Source organism: Corythoichthys intestinalis, chromosome 14 (assembly GCF_030265065.1).
Source record: "Corythoichthys intestinalis isolate RoL2023-P3 chromosome 14, ASM3026506v1, whole genome shotgun sequence".
Taxonomy (NCBI): Eukaryota; Metazoa; Chordata; class Actinopteri; order Syngnathiformes; family Syngnathidae; genus Corythoichthys; species Corythoichthys intestinalis.
The window spans coordinates 17412656-17431879 of NC_080408.1; the positions used below are offsets into that span (position 1 = coordinate 17412656).

General features: G+C 41.0%; 2 protein-coding genes across 2 annotated transcripts in view; both read left to right on the forward strand.

The window, feature by feature from the left end:
• The first annotated feature begins 477 nt into the window (after positions 1–477).
• Positions 478–10468, forward strand: LOC130929995 (transmembrane protein 200A-like). Its single transcript, XM_057857651.1, has 2 exons — positions 478–619; positions 6885–10468. Exon 2 carries the CDS (start codon positions 6918–6920, stop codon positions 8280–8282), a length of 1365 nt encoding a protein of 454 aa, XP_057713634.1. The 5' UTR covers positions 478–619; positions 6885–6917; the 3' UTR covers positions 8283–10468.
• Positions 10469–17564: 7096 nt separating this feature from the next.
• LOC130929609 (band 4.1-like protein 3) overlaps positions 17565–19224 on the forward strand; it is an 80144-nt gene continuing 78484 nt past the window's right edge. The window contains exon 1 of the mRNA XM_057856910.1: positions 17565–17724. The gene's annotated coding sequence lies outside the window, so the exon portion shown is untranslated. The remainder of the gene's footprint in view (positions 17725–19224) is intronic.

A 19224-nucleotide genomic window follows, 5' to 3' on the forward strand; every position in this document is an offset into this window, starting at 1 on the left:
TGCCTGTGTGGTAGCTTAACATTTTTTTTTACATAGCGTTTTGACAGTTGCCGTCATATTTTCGGAATCAAAGCACTGTGTACCGGAACAGCATTCCGACCCTGAATCTTATACCAGAACTGCGTTCTGGCCCTGAATCTTACACTGGAACTGCGTTCCTGATCGTTCTGGCCCACTTTCACCCCTGAATTTAAGTACTTAGATTTTGACACCCTCAGCTCTCACTATGAACGACACTGCAAACATACAGTACATACACCACAAAAATAAACACTTTGGTGCAGCTCCTGCATTCTGGTTGACATCCACGTGTGTAGCAGTATGGATTGTAGCCAAGCAATCATGCATTGAAGTCAAAGAAGACAAATGTGCATCATGTGGAGTAGCTCCTCTTCCTCGTCCGCTCCAGCTCGGCTTGGCCCGCCCCTGCCTGCTTCGTCTGCCTTGCTTTTTGCTTCCTAAAGCCTTTGAGCTGGAGGCGCATCCATTGTGAGCTCTCTCTCTGACACTCTCGCTCCTTTCCCTCCCTTTTCCCCTCTTCTCCTTGCAGCTCTGCCGCCAAAGTGGCGCACATCGACGGCGATGCCTCCTTTTGAAGATGCCCCCAATTTCTAACCAGGTAAGCCTCATACACATTCATCTACAGAAAATATGAGTAACTGCTGAAAAAGAACACCCTGTTGGATTCAAAGGTTTTTGCCGCATTCTGAGAAGACCGTGAACGCACCGCGGTTCCGAGCGATGTAACCGAACTTTTTATTTTTATGCTTCTTGCGTTCATTGCTCGTTTCGTGCGTGCGCCTGCCAATTTTTTTTAAGTCCGCAGCTTGTGTGCCCAAATTCGACCATGTTTGGAGCCTCATGTGCGTCTGTTCTGGACATTTTCAGCCACACGCGCGCACACGCACATACATATACAAGACACACTAACAGAAGGGAAACAGATATGCCGTCATGTCAACAGAACATTTCTCATGCTACATTGCGCTAAAATAAAAACCCCCACCTCCAAGCCTTGCTCTTCCCTTCACCCTCCTCTTCTTCACCATCTTCCAACAGATGAACCCGAACCGAACCGAGCAGCCATTCAGACACAGTAAACGGTCCACACCCACCAACGACCCCCAAATAAATACATTAAAAAATTAACATGATGCAAAAATCGGAGGGAAACATGAATACACAACCTCTATAGTATCTTGCCCATCCCAGCCTAATTATTATCGTATAATTACCGAATAACGCTGATCTATAGTAATTACACCTCTACACGAGACACTTCATTAGGTACGCCTGCACAAGCTAATAAGGTCCATTATGGAATGTTTTGCATAATTTAAAGATCAATTTATAATTTGATTGACACGTGTCATGGAAGTGCTGGTTTAATGGGTACACGTGTGCATAAAACAAGGTGGAAAGCGTAAGGAGAATAGAAGAAGAAGCAGTCGGGGAGCAGCAATGGGCTGATATAGAAGCGAGTGATGGCAAATGCTTGGCGATAACAATCATTTTTAAATGACGGCACTAAGAAATAAAGTGGTGCCTTGAGATGTGAGTTCAGTTTGTTGCAGGACCTTGCTCACGACTCAAATGACTCACATGGCAAATCGTTTTTCCCCATTGAAGTGAATGGAGATGCCTTCCATTCGTACCATTGTCTTAGTTTGACGTGCAGTTGAATATTACACGTTAGCTATGAATGTCAAAAAGTGCTGCTATAGTAAGTGCAATATTGACAATAATAACACTTTTGCAAATGTCTTTTCCAAGTAATCAAGTAGTACAAAGTAAAACTTATAGCTAATCACAATAGCTTTGTTATTGGTGTTTATACAACTTGCATCCACAGGACAACCCTGCATTGATTCTCGGCTGGGTTGATTTTTTGCTTTCGCATATGGGGTTCAGTTGCTCTTTTAAAGTGTGAGGAGCATCCATCTAGACCAGGGGTCGGGAACCTATGGCTCACGAGCCAGATCTGGCTCTTTTGACGGCTGCATCTGGCTCGCAGACAAATCTAATTACCGTACTGGCCCGAATATAAGACAGTGTTTTTTGCATTGAAATAACACTGAAAAAGAAGGGGTCATCTAATATTCTAGACATTATACCCATTCACGACGCTAGATGACGCCAGATATCATAGAAGCCATGTTCTGTCATGACAGATCTCAGCTACTCTCCCCATTCACGACGCTAGATGGCGCCAGATATCATTGAAGCGATGTTCTGTCATGTTAGATCTCAGGTACTCTTTTTAGTTTAACCGGTTTGCATTATTTTATTGCAGTGTTTTTCCTTATTCAGATTTGTTTCAAGACTACAGTTACAGTTAGACTTCACTTTGATAGTTAATGCAGTTTTTGCAATTTTGTTGTTTTATCACAATAGATTGGTTTACATTTCAAAAAACAGACGCCATTCTCTTACGAATGTGATTGCACTTTAGTTTACATATTTAAATGTTCAAATATTAAGATTTGAATTAGGCAAAATAACATGCTTTTTCTCTCAATTATATTGTTATAATCATTTGTTTCGGATGTACTGTAATTATTTTCTGTATGAAAATTAATTTGGTGTTCAAAAAGTCTTTTTTTCAAACTTGAGTCTGAAAAAGAGGGGGTCGTCTTATAATCAGGGCCGTCTTATATTCGGGCCAATACGGTATTAAAAAGAAAAAAAAAAGTTTCGTTATACTCCTTTGTGCGTAACAGCGACGGTCACCAGTCATATGCTGGTGTTGTGCAGCAATGAGCAGACGTGACTTTTGCGGCGTATATTAACTTTTTAATGCTCCGACAACACTCGTGCAATTCACACTAGATATCATCAATAGCAACCTAGATGGGAGGATCTAACGTTGCACAAGTCCCATGCCATTGGCTGCGTGAGCCCAGGGTGATCATGGGACACTGAGTCCGTATACTACAACCGGCGACTAGAAAGCCGGTTCGCAGTAATTTTAGTGGGAAAGTGGCAAACAAACATGTCACTGTGTCTATCTATATTTTATCTATCAATCGCAATTGCAATGCAGATGAGGCGGAGACACTGTTCAAGTGGTGTCGAAAATAGCGGCCGATGTGCGCATTTGCATGAAGTAAACTTTCCTCCTTTTTAGTTTCGTTTTATGCGTTTGTGAGCTAATTTTAGAAAGCCTTTTGAGAAGATGGGGGAAAAAAAGACAAGGAGTATCGTACTTTTCATCAGGAACTGACAGAGGAATTTTCCTTTGTGGAGAGTTTTTGACGACTTTTCGGATAAAGACCGTCATGATGTCAAATCAAATTGAGGCAACGCAAGTGAAGGACATAAATGCGGCACCGTTATTTCTCTCGCTTTGGATGAGTCAACAGACTAAGCAATTTATCCCAGTTCAGCATGATTACATAGTTTTGACTATAAAAGGAACAACAAGAGGGGAGGATTTATTCAAGTCCATCACTAAGTTTGCTAAAGAAAAAAATCTACCGATGGATAACCGTGCTTCAGTATGCACTGATGGAGCTCCGTGTGTGATGGGGAAAAATGGGATTCTTGGCGCTTCATGAACATGAAAAGAAACACATCGAAGTTTCTCAACTCCTGCAGGAAGCTTAACCCCACCAAGTATCAACCAGACTACAAAGCCATCAGAAAAAACATGCAGCATCAGAATTATTAATGGTAAGAAATACTCATCATTGATTGGCAACAGCATAACAGTGTAATTAAAAAGAATTCAGAGACTAAACCAAACCCTTGTACTTTAAAAGTGTTGAAATTACATAAAATGCACACATTACTTGTATTTGTAGTTTTTAACATATTGCATGGCCCTTACGGAATTACATTTTTAAAAATTTGGTGTTCTTGGTTCTCAGCTCAACTTCAACAATTGCAGCTGTAACAAAACGGTTTACCTAAAACACTAAAGATGGCATAATCAAATTAATAATATGACCATGTCAGGATGCGTGGATGAGGTGGACTCAAATGCAGGGAAACGGTGAGGCGAGGCAAGGTGGTGATCAACTCAGAAATGTTTTAATAATCGTTACAAAAACACAAAGCTCAAACAAACGTCCAGGGGATCCAAAACAGCAAGGCAAACAAAACTCAGGGTACTAACAAAAGACTGGGTATCAAAATTAAAAGGAATGAGGGCTTGGACGGAGAAATAGACAAATAGACAAGAACAGATAGCACATGGAGAAATTAAATACAGACATGGGGTAATGAGACAATGAGATACAGGTGGGTGATACAAGAGGCAGCGGATTGGTCAACACACAAGGAGCAGGTGAAATCAATGGGTAAACACATGGACAAGACACACTACGGCACAGAACCAACTCAAACTGTGACAGACCAAACATTGAAATCAGCCTAAAATGGGTTAACACGGCACGCAATGAAATTAAATTGTGTGATAAAGAACACCGTTGGTACAAATTCATGAGAAATTTAGTGGAGCTGTTGTAACAGGCTGCCAACTCGTCGTTTAATACAGTATGTTTTTTGCTATTTCACCATAGAAAGGGGCATGTTCTATCGGAGGATTAGATTCTTCATGTATTCCATATAATGAAAGCAAGATTTTACCTTTGTTGGGAAAGAATGTTGACCATGTAACTATCTAAAACAGAAACAGGTTGCAGGAAAATATTTTACTTATTTGTATGATAATTGAGAAGTCGGGATGGGATTTAATGTTTTCTTCATCCCACTCCCTTTCAAGTGTTTTTTTTGTTTTTGTTTGTTTGTTTTTTTGTCATTTGTTAAAAGCAGAAGAACTGTATTTGTAAAAAATGAATGCACCTGTCAGAAATGAAATGAAATATATATATAAAAAAATAATAGTTAAAAAAAAAAAAAGATGTTGAGCTTTGATGCAAAATCTTTGAAGAGTACACCAAGTAGAAATCTGTCTTATGATGCTCAAAAGAGCTCTTTTGTACAAGAGTAGCAATGAAAAGTGCACTAAAGGCCCATTTGTTAAAGGGATCTACAGATAGAAAGGCTTGTTGTTCTTAACAGATAAACGTTATTATGAGGTAAAATAATTTGATATTGAAACGCCTCCTGATTTTTTCAGTTTTGCACAATTTGCAAAATTAGTTTAACTAGTTGGTCGCCATTATTGTTGATGTCGCAGGGCGGTGACATCACATGGTTACCCTGCCGGGCTTCCAGAGTATGAGACTAGCGACATAAACATGTCATCTGTTCAACCCTTTCAATTTGAACCCAAGACGAACACTAATGAGCATGACAGCACTTTTCGATATATCACAAAACGAGCAGCAGAAGCAAAATGAACAGGAAAGACGAGAGAAGAAGAGAGTAGGACATAAAAAACGGTGTTCTGCCAAAATGTGCTACACCGGCGAAAGGTGTACAAGAGGCGAATTTTACACCCAAAGTACCACTGTGCGTTATCAGCTTGGTTTTTTTTAGATGTATACAGACAGAACATACTAAAGATGCCTTAAGAAAATACTTAAATGTAGCAATATCGTGTTTTAAATGTGCTACATGACTAATGTGGTCAACAGATCAACAATCTGCTTTAAAGCTACCAAAAGAAAACACAATGCTTAAAAGTATGAGAGGGAAACACACGCAAAAAGTATTTTGAGGCAATGAAAAGGTAATAAAAGACTATTTAAAAACACAAATTGTAAGTTCTAGAGGCTTTTACTGATATCTCGCCACGTAGAAGGAATTGCAGTAACCCGGTAGTGTTCTTCTAGTGACAGTGACAATCTACGTCATCACCCTGAGCCTCCATTGCGCGCATAAAACATGGCGTCCTACGTAGGTCAAAAAATGTACTAAATATTATATATTTTTAAATCAATGGCAATATTTTTGTGTTTTTAATAACATATTTTAGTAAAAAAAAAGAACAATTGTGGCATACCACAGCCCATAAGTCTTTAAGTCATAGGTTTCCTTTAAAACTGCATCAGATTGTAAGGGTGTACGTAATGAATTGTCATACTAGTGTGTTTGCGTGGCTGTCATCTTGAGGCATGCCGGCGCTGAAATTGATTCGCTCAGAGAGCAGGAAGGAGTGTGGGTGGGAGGGCATAGGTGGGCTCCACACGCCCGCTAGCCTCCTGTCTGGACACATCACATCCTCTTGCCGCTGTCACTGAGGCCCAGCTTGGAGATGTAAATACACATACAGATTGACATGTAGCAATATACAGCCAGCACACACTCTGTGCTCTCTTGGGTTGGTGGATCCAGTGGCATCATATTGGCTTTTTGATGACTAATATAGCTGAAGTGGTGCATTTTCAGCCTGTAGGTCAAACGCAACTGGATTGATTCACCCACTGAAGCCAAAAATAACCAGTTGCAGTTCTATTTTTGCACGATGTACGCTTTTAAAATAATCTGAAGCCCTTCTTGACTTTATGTCAATGGTTCCTGTTTTCTATAAAATAAAAATAAATCCTAGGCTCTTTCTTTCCTCCACTATATTTAGCTGAAAGGAAGTTGAAATGATGATATAAATCAATGTGCTGACATCAGCCTTCCTAATAATGGACTACAATGCTGGTATCAGCCTATGTTCTACAGGACTGAGAAGGGGATTTGTGGTATTGTCATCCCAAGAAAAAAATCTTTGCTGGTAGGAACACATTGAAAGTTAACTCAAAAACAGCGTTACGAATGAAGCTCTCTGCATTACATATAAAATAAAAGGCTTCTCGTCACACTGGCAGTAGTTTCCTCTGAACATCTGGTGGTGGAACCCCACTTGCTAATCCATCCATCCATCCACTGTGATAAATCAGGATTACACGTATAATCTCTGGTTCACAGCAAGCGTCTGCCATCTGCTCGGCGCGGACCCTCATGTTCTTACTTGTGCCCCCTTCCAGGTTGAGTGACAAGCCCGCTGCCCAGCCGCCGCCATGATCGCCACGGGCGGACTGCTCCGCATGAACCGGCGCCAGGACTCCCTGCGCTCCAAGAACCGTGCTGAGAACAAGAAGAAGCGGAAATCCAAGAAGAAGAAGAAGACCGACGTAGTGGTGGTGAAGGGCAAGCTTAACTTGTGCTCACCAGCCGGCCTGGTGGCGGCCGTCGGGCTGGTAGTCCTGATGGTGGGCGTCTCCATGGCTGTGCTGGGGTACTGGCCCAGCCAGAACCAGCACCAGTACCAAGAGCGCCGCCGAACAGGGGTTCACCATGGCAGAATGAGTTACTCCCAAAGCCTCAATGTGTCCTCCAGCATGGACCGAGATCCCCCTCAGCTACTAAACCAGAGCCACTCCAACATCAGCGACCTGGCTCCTTCTCCTGCCCGCTGTGGTTTCCTATGTGACTTTCTGGACAACTACTTATACTCGGACAACCTAAAAGTGTTTGGACCACTTGTGATGGGCATTGGGATTTTCCTCTTCATTTGCGCCAATGCTGTCCTTCACGAGAACCGTGACAAGAAAACAAAAATCATCAACCTGAGAGATATCTACTCCACGGTCATAGACCTACACAGCGTCCGTGCCAAGGAATACTCACCTCTCAATGGTTTGGTCAACTACACCCAGTCTAAGAGTGTGGAGGGTCCATCAGGGGGTCAACCAGCAGGGCGAAGCTCCTGGCCCTCTTCCGCCGGACTGGGCAGCGACGAGGTGTTCCGGCGTCCGTCGCGTAGCTGGTCCAAGGATGTCCAGACTTTCACAGACACTGTTTATAGCATCTACAAGGACTACAACAACGGTGGTGAGGAGGCTCCTCAGCCCCGACAGTGGGACCCCACCTCCATTGTCACCTCCTCAGTAAACGCCTTCACCCTCCCGGTCATCAAGCTGAATAACTGCGAGGCAGAGGAAGACGTTGTCATTGAAGCTGAGAACGACCAAGAGGAAGTGCAGGATAACGAAGAGAAGACAAGCCCACCGTCTGAGGACATACCTGCCGCCGAGCCGCTCAATTTGTTCCTGCCGTCCCCGGTCGCCAGGGCATTGGGTTCACGCCTGTCCCTCAACTCACTCACGGACCCGCCAAAGTCAGCGCGTCGGTGCAGCCTTTCAGTGACAACGTCCCACCAGAGTGAGAGGGGCAGGCGCTTCAGCTGCCCCCGCTTAGAGCGCACCAACAGTAAGGGCTACATAAAACTCAGCGACCTGGGGGGTGAATCCTTTGAGGCGCCGGACACGTCGTTAGGTGTGGAAGGCAAGCAGGAAGTGGTACCCACAGATGCGGGCAATGTGGAAGAGGATGCTCAGGTACTGGAGGGACAAGTGTTGCCCAGCACATCTACAGAATCTTAAGGAAATTCCTGACATAATCTGACAAGAAGCCCCTTTCACACTCCTAAAGCATTCAACAGGCATTTTTTTCAGCGCTGGCTTTCAGCAAAATGTTGCTGTATTCACATGGCAGGCTCACACATTCAGATAAGTTGATGCTTATGAATATCTGAGATGACTACGATTGCTTTCAACACAAACTGGGTGTGGCCTGTGATCCTCAGAGCCGAGCGGTGTTACACTTCTGATATGTCGGCAGCTGTGTTATTCTAAACTGCTGAAAATCTCTTACACGCTGTTCAGTGGTAGTGTCCAATAATTCAGAGTGAGTCCTTTAAATCGCCTCGTGCTTTTTTTAGGGCATGGCATGCAGCAGAAAGGGTGAAAGACGCTCAGGAAAATGAGGGTCAAGTGGGGCGCAGCCCAACTACAGAATCCCAAATGAAATCTCTAAAATCTCCTATTAGCCCCTTTCACACAGCACAATTGTTGAGCCAGCGTTTATTCGACCCTGGCTTTAAGAAGGTGGGTGTATGGTCAGTGTTTACATAGCCATTGCGGATTTACACACTCAGATAATTAACTTGTTCTGCAGTCTCATCTAGAAAAAAAAATGCTTTCAGCACAAAGGAGTGGCCTCTCAGTCCCTTGCCCACTGGGGGCATCGCATTGGAAGCCTGAATATTTTAGATCAAACTAGCCGCTGTATCCTTCATCAGACGACAGAAAGCTGGTCGAGTGTGTAAGAAGCTTTTAATACGAAGTAGTTCATAACTTACCTGTTAGGAATCATTCAATTAAAAGATGGAATTCACCCCTTTTATTCTGAATTATAACCTCACACACACACAACAGTGAATCAGCAATAAAGCTAACTAAAAGAGGGCTAGTTTTTTGCAGGGCTTTTAACAGAAGGAAGTACTCCTACCTACTTTATTTGGAGTGTAGCTTTCAACCAACTTCACACATTCAGATATACTCTAGATACGTGTTCAGTATCAGAGACAACAACAGTGATAATTGCTTCACAACCATTGCAGACTGGCGGCATTATGCCAGCAGTATTATGTCAGAATTCGACAAGTGTAGTGTAAACTAGGGCTGCAGCTATCGAATATTTTAGTAATCGACTGAAAATTCTACCGATTAATCGAGTAATCAGATAAAACAAATATATTTTTAGGGCTGTCAAACGATTAAAATTTTTAATCGAGTTAATTACAGCTTAAAAATTAACTAATCGTAATTAATCGCAATTCAAACCATCTATAAAACATGCCATATTTTTCTGTAAATTATATATATATTCTGTAAAATAAATTGTTGGAATGGAAAGATAAGACACAAGATGGATATATACATTCAACATTCGGTACATAAGGACTGTAGTGGGCATTTCACTCTACTGTCATTTAAATCTGTCTATGCTGTCCTCACTCCGAAGCGTCTACTTTTTCCAAAGCTAGACAGCTAGTGAACGACGCCTTAATAATCAGACTTCTTCCTTTTTCATCTGATTTATTAATAAAATGGCCTCAAACCACTGTCCTCTTTACACCGTAGTGAAATAACAACAAAAAAGTACACAGCATTGCATTAGCAACAACGTTAGCTTAGCACGCTATACAGGTTCACTAAACCTTAACAAAAAGCGTCTCATACAAAAAATATAACATTTCGCTTACTAACATAATACTTACATTCTTTACAACAACCATACTTACGGACAAATCTTGACCAAGGATCTTATAAGCACAACATTATCAGCCCGAGACGTCGTGCAGCCGTAATGAAGAAAAGAAGAAAATAATAAACCATGTCGCAAAGCGACCACAAGAGTTCGCTGTTGGACAGCGCAAAAAGCCTTGCTGTAAAACTTACCAAAAGGCAGAATACTTTCTGAGCGGGACATGTGCGTTAATTGTGTCAAATATTTTAACGTGATTAATTTAAAAAATTAATTACCGCGCGTTAACGCGATAATTTTGACAGCCCTAATTTTTAGGTGAAGAGCAATTATAAATATACATGAGAAAACAAGACATTTCATCTAATCTTGAACCATTTTCAGTCAATCAATGTCTTTATTTTCAATGTATATTGTTGAAAACAGCCAACAATTGCATCTCAGATGTGACTAGAATAAAAAAAGAGTAATTCACTGCTTTCACTCAAAAACCTTTAGATCTTATTAAAAAAAACATATATATATGTATATATATATATGTATGTATATATATATATATATATATATATATATATATATATACCTAAAAATGCCGTTATGCTTGATAACACACATCACTTAAAAGTTAGGATTTTTTCCCACGTGTTTCAATTGAATTTCTATTTGTGTCAAGCCATTTTTAAGTTCTAGTTAAGTTTTAAGTTAGTCTAAACTGTAAGTCCTGATAGGATTTTGAGTTTTTGCAGTGCTCAAAATAAATGTATGATACAGGCTGTATTGGACCACATTAGGGACCAGTGTTACTTGGGGTTTTATCCAGCAATGACTACTGAGCTAAAATTGATAGTTAGCATTATTGAGTTTTTTTTTTACACCCTCATCACTCCACAACGCTATGTTATGTTAAAGCCTGTATGTAAGACACATTAGCCACGCATCGAAAGTGGTCATAAACAATAGAAACAAAGCCATCCGCAGGGCTAACGTTACTTGAGCTAGTGACAGTAACGTTAATCCTTTTTATTAGCGCTTAGCGCTCTTTATTAGCGCTTAGCGCTCTACTGTTTTAAGATGGCGGCTGTTTACTAACGCTGCCCAGATGCGGCCGAGTCTGTCATTTTGCATCTAGTTCAACATACATGTGATCTCTATGAGACTCATCAGACGCTACCTGCTACCAACGTAGCATCGTGCGGGCTAGTATTTAGCAACGTCGGCGTCGTTAGTAGCGGCTGTCGGTTGCAGTAATTTTTCTTTTTTTTTTTTTCTGCTTCTTCATCTACGCACGTGACATCAGCGCGTTGTCCCGCATTAAAAGTAGTCCGAGCAAAACGTGATGCTTAGAGCTGTCAAAATAAATGATTACTCAAGGTTATTAAAAAATTACTCGGATCAGATTTTAAACTTGAGTTACTCGAGTTGCTCGAGTATTCGTTTCAGCTCTAGTGTAAACACCCACCGCATTCCACATCAGTACCCTACGTCCAGGAAAGGAAACACAACACAAAGGGACAAAGAGGTTTTTGTGCTATTCTTTCAGACAACGCTATTCCACTTTAGACATTGTCAGATTTGTAGGTATATGCCCCACCCACCCTTCTCGCAGCATCTTGCGAAAAGGAAAGTGAGCCAGAAAAGCACTGGCTTAGATGTGCTGCGTATGAGTCTTCTAACACAAAGGCAATGTCCCAGCAATACATGACTACTAAGGGTGTAACGGTACATGTATTTGTATTGAACCGTTTCGGTACGTGGTGCTCGGTTCGGAACGGAGGCGTGCCGAACGAGTTTCTGATGTAATGTAACCCCTACTTTTCGAGGCTGTGAGTCGATCGGGTTACAGTTTCTTTGTGTAGATTATATTTACTCGGTGTTAGACGCGTCCCAGAAGTGGCTCAACACGACGCACGCGAAAAGAATGGCAGAGTTTATTATTTGACGCAAGACGCGACCCTCCTGCGTCAATACTACTACCGGTAGCTAGGATCGGGCAGACCGGAAGTCACTCGTGTAAAAACACGGTGGATCCGGTCGATTTTCAAACTAATATGCAATCGTAACCCACTTTTTGAGTCCATCAGATCTCTTGAGTGGTAGATTGGGGCACAGTTGACTTGTATCTGTTGATTTACTGCTGTCTTCTCTGCTATAATAATAACCAACACAGCCCCGTGTTCAATACAAAACCCTCCTACCACAACAAAACAAGTAGGAACTAATACTCACATAGGAACTAAACTTATACAACATAAAATATACAATATGAATGAATACTACTTCACATTTGTACAATATAAACACATAATAAAACCAAGGTACGTTCCGAACCGAGATTTTTGTGTACCGTTACACCCCTAATGAATACTCCTGATCGCATGTCTGGCAAATTCTTGAACTTGAGTCCACGGATTTCATTTCGGGAACTTAGTCAAAGCAGAGCAAGCTGGGAAAATGCCTGTGTCAATGACTAGTAAGAAAAGGAGTTTTTAACACAAATAGGCAATCTTGGTTTTTACCTATTCCCTTTGCATAGCGGGGATTCCACCAGTTTTACTTCAGTATTTGTGAGCAGTCAGATTTGTGGAAGTTATTCACTCCTTTAACATCCCAGTATTTTCCACAAAGAGAGCCAGTAAAATGATGTGTTAGGTAGACAGTTTGCAGGAGGCTTTTAAAAAACAGTGGTCTCAGCTTTCTACTCACCCCTGATACAATGTCAGAAGCTGTCCATTTTGCAGATTAACTTCATTCCCACATGCCTGTGTAAATGGCCAGTGTGAAAGGGGCAACAGTCCACATCTTTGCTTTGTACTGTCCAAAGGTGAGGCTCTACATCACCATGAAGACTCAAGGGCAAGGAGCCTCCTATTTCGCACACACTACAGCTCAACTATACAGATGTGATTTTTCTATTTTTTTCAATGTAGCAAAAGCAATACTAAAGACATTTGAAGGGTTTGTAAACAAACATCAGGATTGGCTAGTGGCTTCTTTCTTTTTTTGGGCCGGGACAATACAGTAGCACAGTTTGGAGCAGTGCACACCTGACTCAAAAGCAACAGAATCACCTGTAGCATCAAACTAAAACAGTCTACACATGCCTAGAGGAATCTCAGGTAGACGTTTGATTTAGGAGCCAGCGTGGACCTCTATGAGGGGACCACGCCTTACCTGCACACTTCACTACATTGTGGACTAACTTTTGAACTTCGACTCCCAAACACTCGCCCCTTTTGGCCTGCTTCTCAAGACACTGTCGGCCTTCCTTTTGTGCACAAGCGAATGCGAAGTAGATGGTTTGCGCCAAATAGTTTCACTTGCATCATGGAAACCATTAAAAGATGAAAAAACATGCTTGGGTGTCCCTTTGTATGTTGGCTTTGCTGTTATACCAGCACTTTTGACATGTCGGAATTAACTTTTAAACTCTTATGTCATTTGGTGCAGTTATCAATCCATCCATCGTCTACCACTTAATCCGGTGTCAGGTCGCAGAGGCAGCAGCTTTAGCAGGGAAGCCCAGACTTCCCTCCCCCTGCCACTTCAACCGACTCCTCCGGCAGGATCCCAAGGTGTTCCCAGGCCAGCTGTGATAGGAAGGCGTCCAGGAGGCATCAGAACCAGATGCCCGAGCCACCTCAACTGTCTCCTCTCAACGCGGAGGAGTAGCGGCTCGACACCGAGTCCTTTACCGGATGACCCTATCTCTAAGGAGGGCCTAGACACCCTATGAAGGAAATTCATTTCGGCTGCTTGTATCTGGGATGTTGTTCTTTCGGACATGAGCTGGTGGTCGTGACCGTAGGTGAAGGTAGGAACGTAGATCGACTGGTAAATCAAGAGCTTCGCCTTTCGGCTCAGCTCCTTCTTAACCACTATGGACCGGTGCAGAGTCCACATCACTGCATACACTGCACCGATCCGCCTGTCAATCTCCCGCTTCCTCCTATCCTCACCTGTGAACAAAACCCCAAGATACTTGAACTCCTCCACTTGGGGCAGGATCTCATCCCTGACCCGGAAAGGGCACACCACCCTTTTTTCGACTGAGGACCATGGTCTCAGATTTGGAGGTGCTGATCTTCATCCCGACTGCTTGAAACTCGGCTGCGAACCGCTCCAGTGAAAGTTGGATGTCTTGGTGCAGTATCAATATTCATCAATAACTACAAAAACATTAATTCATCTGGAATTGCAAAATTAATTTACAAACTGTGACAACTATTCACTTCCTTGCCTTTGTCCTAATCTAATCGAAATCTGTTTATGACTCTAAATTTCTAACAATCCATTTTAATCAGGGCCGGCCCAGCCTATACGCAGACTACGCAGCTGCTTAGGGCCCCTGACCACTAGGGGGCCCAGATAGGGGGCAATCTGGCAAGTTTTGATACTTGATTACAAGCTTGAAAAATAAAAGTTATTCCTTAACTTCTTTCCTCTTTTAGAGAAAGGTTTGGCGTTATCTACTGTAAGTACTGACAATCATTTGGGGTGAGAAGTTCGAAGAATGCAGTGTAACAAAATCTGATTAATATACAAAATATGGACATATATGTTGAATTGCATGTATGGGTTTCACAGTACACTGTGACGAAATGGTGGGCCAAAAATATGGGCCCCTTGGCATTATTTTGCTTAGGGCCCCCAAATGGCCTGGGCTGGCCCTGATTGTAATCTTAGATCTTATTCGAAATGACTGCCTGCTGATGTACAACCGTGAGGCAGAGTGATATGTTAGTCCCTACACTATTGTACTTCATATAGGGATAAGTTTTCAAGAATTCAAGAAAGAATTGTTTGGTCTGCAATGTCGTATAATGTGTGATATACAGGGGTGAAAGTGGGCCAGAACGGTCAGGAAGGCAGTTCTGGTATAAGATTCAGGACCGGAATGCTGTTCCAGTATAAGATTCAGGGCCGGAATGCTGTTCTGGTACACGGTGCTTTGATTCCGAAAATATGACAGCAACTGTCAAAATGCTATGTAAATTTTTTTTTTAAATGCTAAGCTGCCACACATGCATTTCAGCTCCAAGAAGAAAACAATCTACCAACATCAGATTTACATACACAAGTCTTAACAGCAAGCATAATAAAGTGCTTGTGTTGCGTAATTCGTTTCTACCAATATTTATTATTTATTTTATTCCATGGACGGCATGGAGGTTTCCCCAGCTACTGCAGTTATCTGAGTCTGACGATGACTCACGTCAATGTGCGAATGCACGCAGCAAAGCAAAACGCCTGGACTCGTTTATCCGTTCAATTGGCTGACATACTGACATGTGATCAGCAGAGGTGGTTAGCTCTGATTGGTTCAAATGTGCATGTTTTCTGGAACAGCAAAAAACAAAAACAAAAAAAAGCTTGTTGAATTTATGCGACAAAAAAAGGGCAATGCAACATAAAATGGATCAAATCTTTAAGAGCAATGAAAGAGTTGAGGATTTAGTTTTATTTTGTTATTTAGTTTTATTTACTCTGATGGGGAGGTTCAGAACATCTTAGCTGTCAATGTGCATTTTGGACTTATATTTGTTCATTTATGTTAGGCTACTTATTCATTTCCTTAACATTAAAAAAAAAAAAAAAAAAAAAAGTAAATGTTTGCGCAATCTTCAAAATATATTCCATTTCACTCTGCATAATATAAGGTCATTTGTCATTATTTTTCTGAATGTATGTTACTTATATCTTTATTATAAAAAAGAATGTTTACATTAACTTCAAGTTAATATATATCCTATGTTCGTAAGTAGTTAAAATTGAGATTTGGCATTTAGTATGTGAGGAAATGAAGGAAAATAAAAATTAGGAGATGGGGGTTGGGGTTATTGCTGTTTTTGTTAACTTTTATTTTGCAAATCATTGAAAAAATACAATTTTGAATGAAAATCCGTTTTTGTATGTGTTATAGAAATAACTGTGCTAAAACAGTTTTCTTTGCATTTCTTTGCAAAAATTAAAAAAAATCTGGCTCCGTGGCGACCTTCACGTCGGGGAGTTTCCAGTGGCGCCACCAGGGGTTGGCCAGGGCTATTAGTTGTTAGTCAGAAAATCATTTTAGGATATTCTACAAATGAATCGATAATCGTTGTATCGCCATATCGTCATTATCGTGAGCTTTGTATCGCCAGTGGCGCCACCAGGGGGTGGCCAGGGCCACCCCTATAAATTGGTTGGCCACCCCAATGGCCATCCCGCTTGCCAGTATATCGTTAGATTGTTGTAGCATCAGTTATGCATTTCTTCCCAAATGAATGAATTTATTTTGTTTTGTTAAATGTAGAGCTGTCAAATTTATCACGTTAACAGGCGCTAATTAATTTTTTAAAAATTAATCACGTGAAAATATTTATTGCAAGTAATGCATTCGCGGTATGACTCATTCACGCATTGCCGCAAACAGCCTACAATGGCGCCGTCTTACTTATATACAGAGATAAGAGGCAGAGTGGCGCAGATACAAGCATTCATTGGGGCCGTGCTTTTAATTAGCAAAAGCTTTGTCATCTCTCCCACAGCAACTATAAATATAGTGTGAAGCGACGTGGGGAAGAATGACAGGATTTGATCTTTTTCTTAACACCCTGTAGTGTATCCAACACAGAGAAGATATAGCATTTGCAGCCACCACACACAGTCATGGATGCACCACTTCCCATCATGCATTTGGGCAGAACAGTTACGTCACTACAGTATCATTTACTGAAAGCTCAACAAATACACTAGATGGCAATATTTAGTGACAATATACAAAGTCTTTCTATCCGTGGATCCCTTTCACAGAAAGAATGTTAATAAAGTCAATGCCATCTTGTGGATTTATTGTTATAATAAACAAATACAGTACTTCTGTACAGTATGTTGAATGTATATATCCGTCTTGTCTTATCTTTCCATTCCAACAATAATTTACAGAAAAATATAGCATATTTTAGAGATGGTTTGAATTGCGATTAATTACGATTAATTAATTTTTAAGCCGTGATTAACTTGATTTAAAAAAATGTAATCGTTTGACAGCCCTAGTTAAATGTACACTTTATGCCTAATATATACATAACACAATAAAACAGAATTGTTGTGGAACTCAAAATGTTGACTGGACAGTTATGGACTATGCGCATTAAATCATTAGTAACATCACATATTACACAATACACCAAAGTATATCAGTAGTCGTGTCCTTAAGTCTTTCTGATAGTTTTCCCCTGACCTTTTTACTGCAATAATATAATGAAAACCTGAAATTATGGCTTTTAGTTTTGGCCACCCTAAGATTTTAAGTGGCCCCATCTGGCCACCCCTATGAAGAATTTCTGGAGGCGCCACTGGGAGTTTCGGCAAGAAATTCTAGCCACTTTCACCCCTGGTGATATAACCAAAAAAGGTACCTGTCAGAGTAGTGTGTCGCATGTGATTCATTTTTTGATTGTCTGGTGACTAAAATGTCGTTTGCAGCCTGACTGCCCTCCAGTGGCAAAAAGTTTCAGATGGACAAAGTCCATAGATGCAACCCTCCTTTAGTCGCCTCTAGATGTCAGTAGAGTTGTAAAAGGAGGGGTGGGGGCTGTAAACTGTGCATGTTTTTGAGCACCACATGGGGCGTTTCCAAGATGATAGGGAGGCGGGGTTATGGTCGGCTCTGTTCCTCCCACAGTCGATGGTGCCTCCTGGTTCTCAAGTGAAGGCAGCTGACTTTCCAGGAGCCTGTTCTCTTCACAGTAAGGAGTCTCCAACACAGCCTGGGAGCCTTTTTTGAAGTGTCAGGTATGACATATTTTTTAAAAGTTGGTTTAAAGGATTATGCACATACATAATAGCATGTACAAAGTGTTCAACCAAGCAGTTTTAATGCACATTTCTCTATTGTGGGCATAAAGACAGACAAGACTCATAATTTTGTTTTTAATCTGTGTTTGTTCTGTTGCTGGGTGCCCTTTGATTTAACGTGACTGAAAACCATCCTCATGCCTGTCTACCCAACTTCTTCCATCCCGGAATGTGAAATGGTGAGTCCTCATTCATTCACAGGAGCAAAATAGACGCGCGCGTATACTCAAATGTCACGCCTACTGTCAACAAGTGGATAAAAATACATAGAAACGGATAGATATGTTAGGAACATTAATCGTTGGTTTAGGGGTGACCCACCTTTGGCCCCTAGGCCCTATGTGATTTGATAATGCCATGGCTTTTTAAAAATGCATAGAAGATCAAAAAAGGTCATAAAAAAAAAAAAAAAAAATCTTTTTTTTTTTTTTTTTTACGTTAACACCACTTGTAGAAAATATATATTAAAAACAAAACTGAAAATACTTGTGAAAAAACATAATTTTTAAAAGTTTTTACATCTTGTACACAAAAAAAGGTTGTTTTTTTTAACAATATATTTTTATTTCAAGGTAAAAAAAAAAAAAAAAAACACAGAAAAAAAACATGCACATTCACATGGTGGATGTTGACTGGTTCATATGCCTCGCAGTTCTGAGATCAAGGGTTCAAACCCTTGTATCGGACTTCCTGTAGGTGTGATTGTGAGTCTATCTGTGATTGAATGGCAATCAGTTTAGGGTCTACTCTAGCTTGCTTCAGCACCCCGAGACACTTGTAAGGATAAGTGGAACAGTAGATGAATGAATGAACATTTATTTTTATTATATTCTTTAATAAAAATAAATAAAGATGCGGAAAATGTTGGTTGTAAAAATGACACATTTTGAATGTTTTAAAATGACCCCCCCCCAGATAAAAATACGGTCAAATAAGTGTGTGTCTCATTTACATGTAAATTGACAATAAAACATGGGGCAGGTCACATTGATCTACCAATGTTTGTGGAGAAACCAACAAAGTTTACGTCACTGACTTTTCTGATGTGTAGTCGTGAGTGCTGAGCAGACGTCTTTTACACACATGATCAGATGTTTCCTGTGGAAATGGGATGCTCAGCGTGTGCGTTTCCTCTCATTACAATAGAAACAGTGAATGAATCAATAAGTTAAAACGTTACTTCCAGCCTTTTTTTTTTTTTTTTTTTTTTTTTAAATTGCTCGGTCATGTGTCTGTAAACACGTGGACCTTCTACTGGTTTATGAGTGAAGTAGAATGATGAAGGTGAATGTACAGGGCCAGAGAGATAAAGGCAGGGTAAAGTCCGTGAGAGTTGTAAGTGTTTGCAGGATAGCGACGTTGTGATTATGCCGTGTGTCCAGCTTGTTAGGTTTTCAATTAATTCTACTCACTGCATGTGATCATCTTGCAAAATTT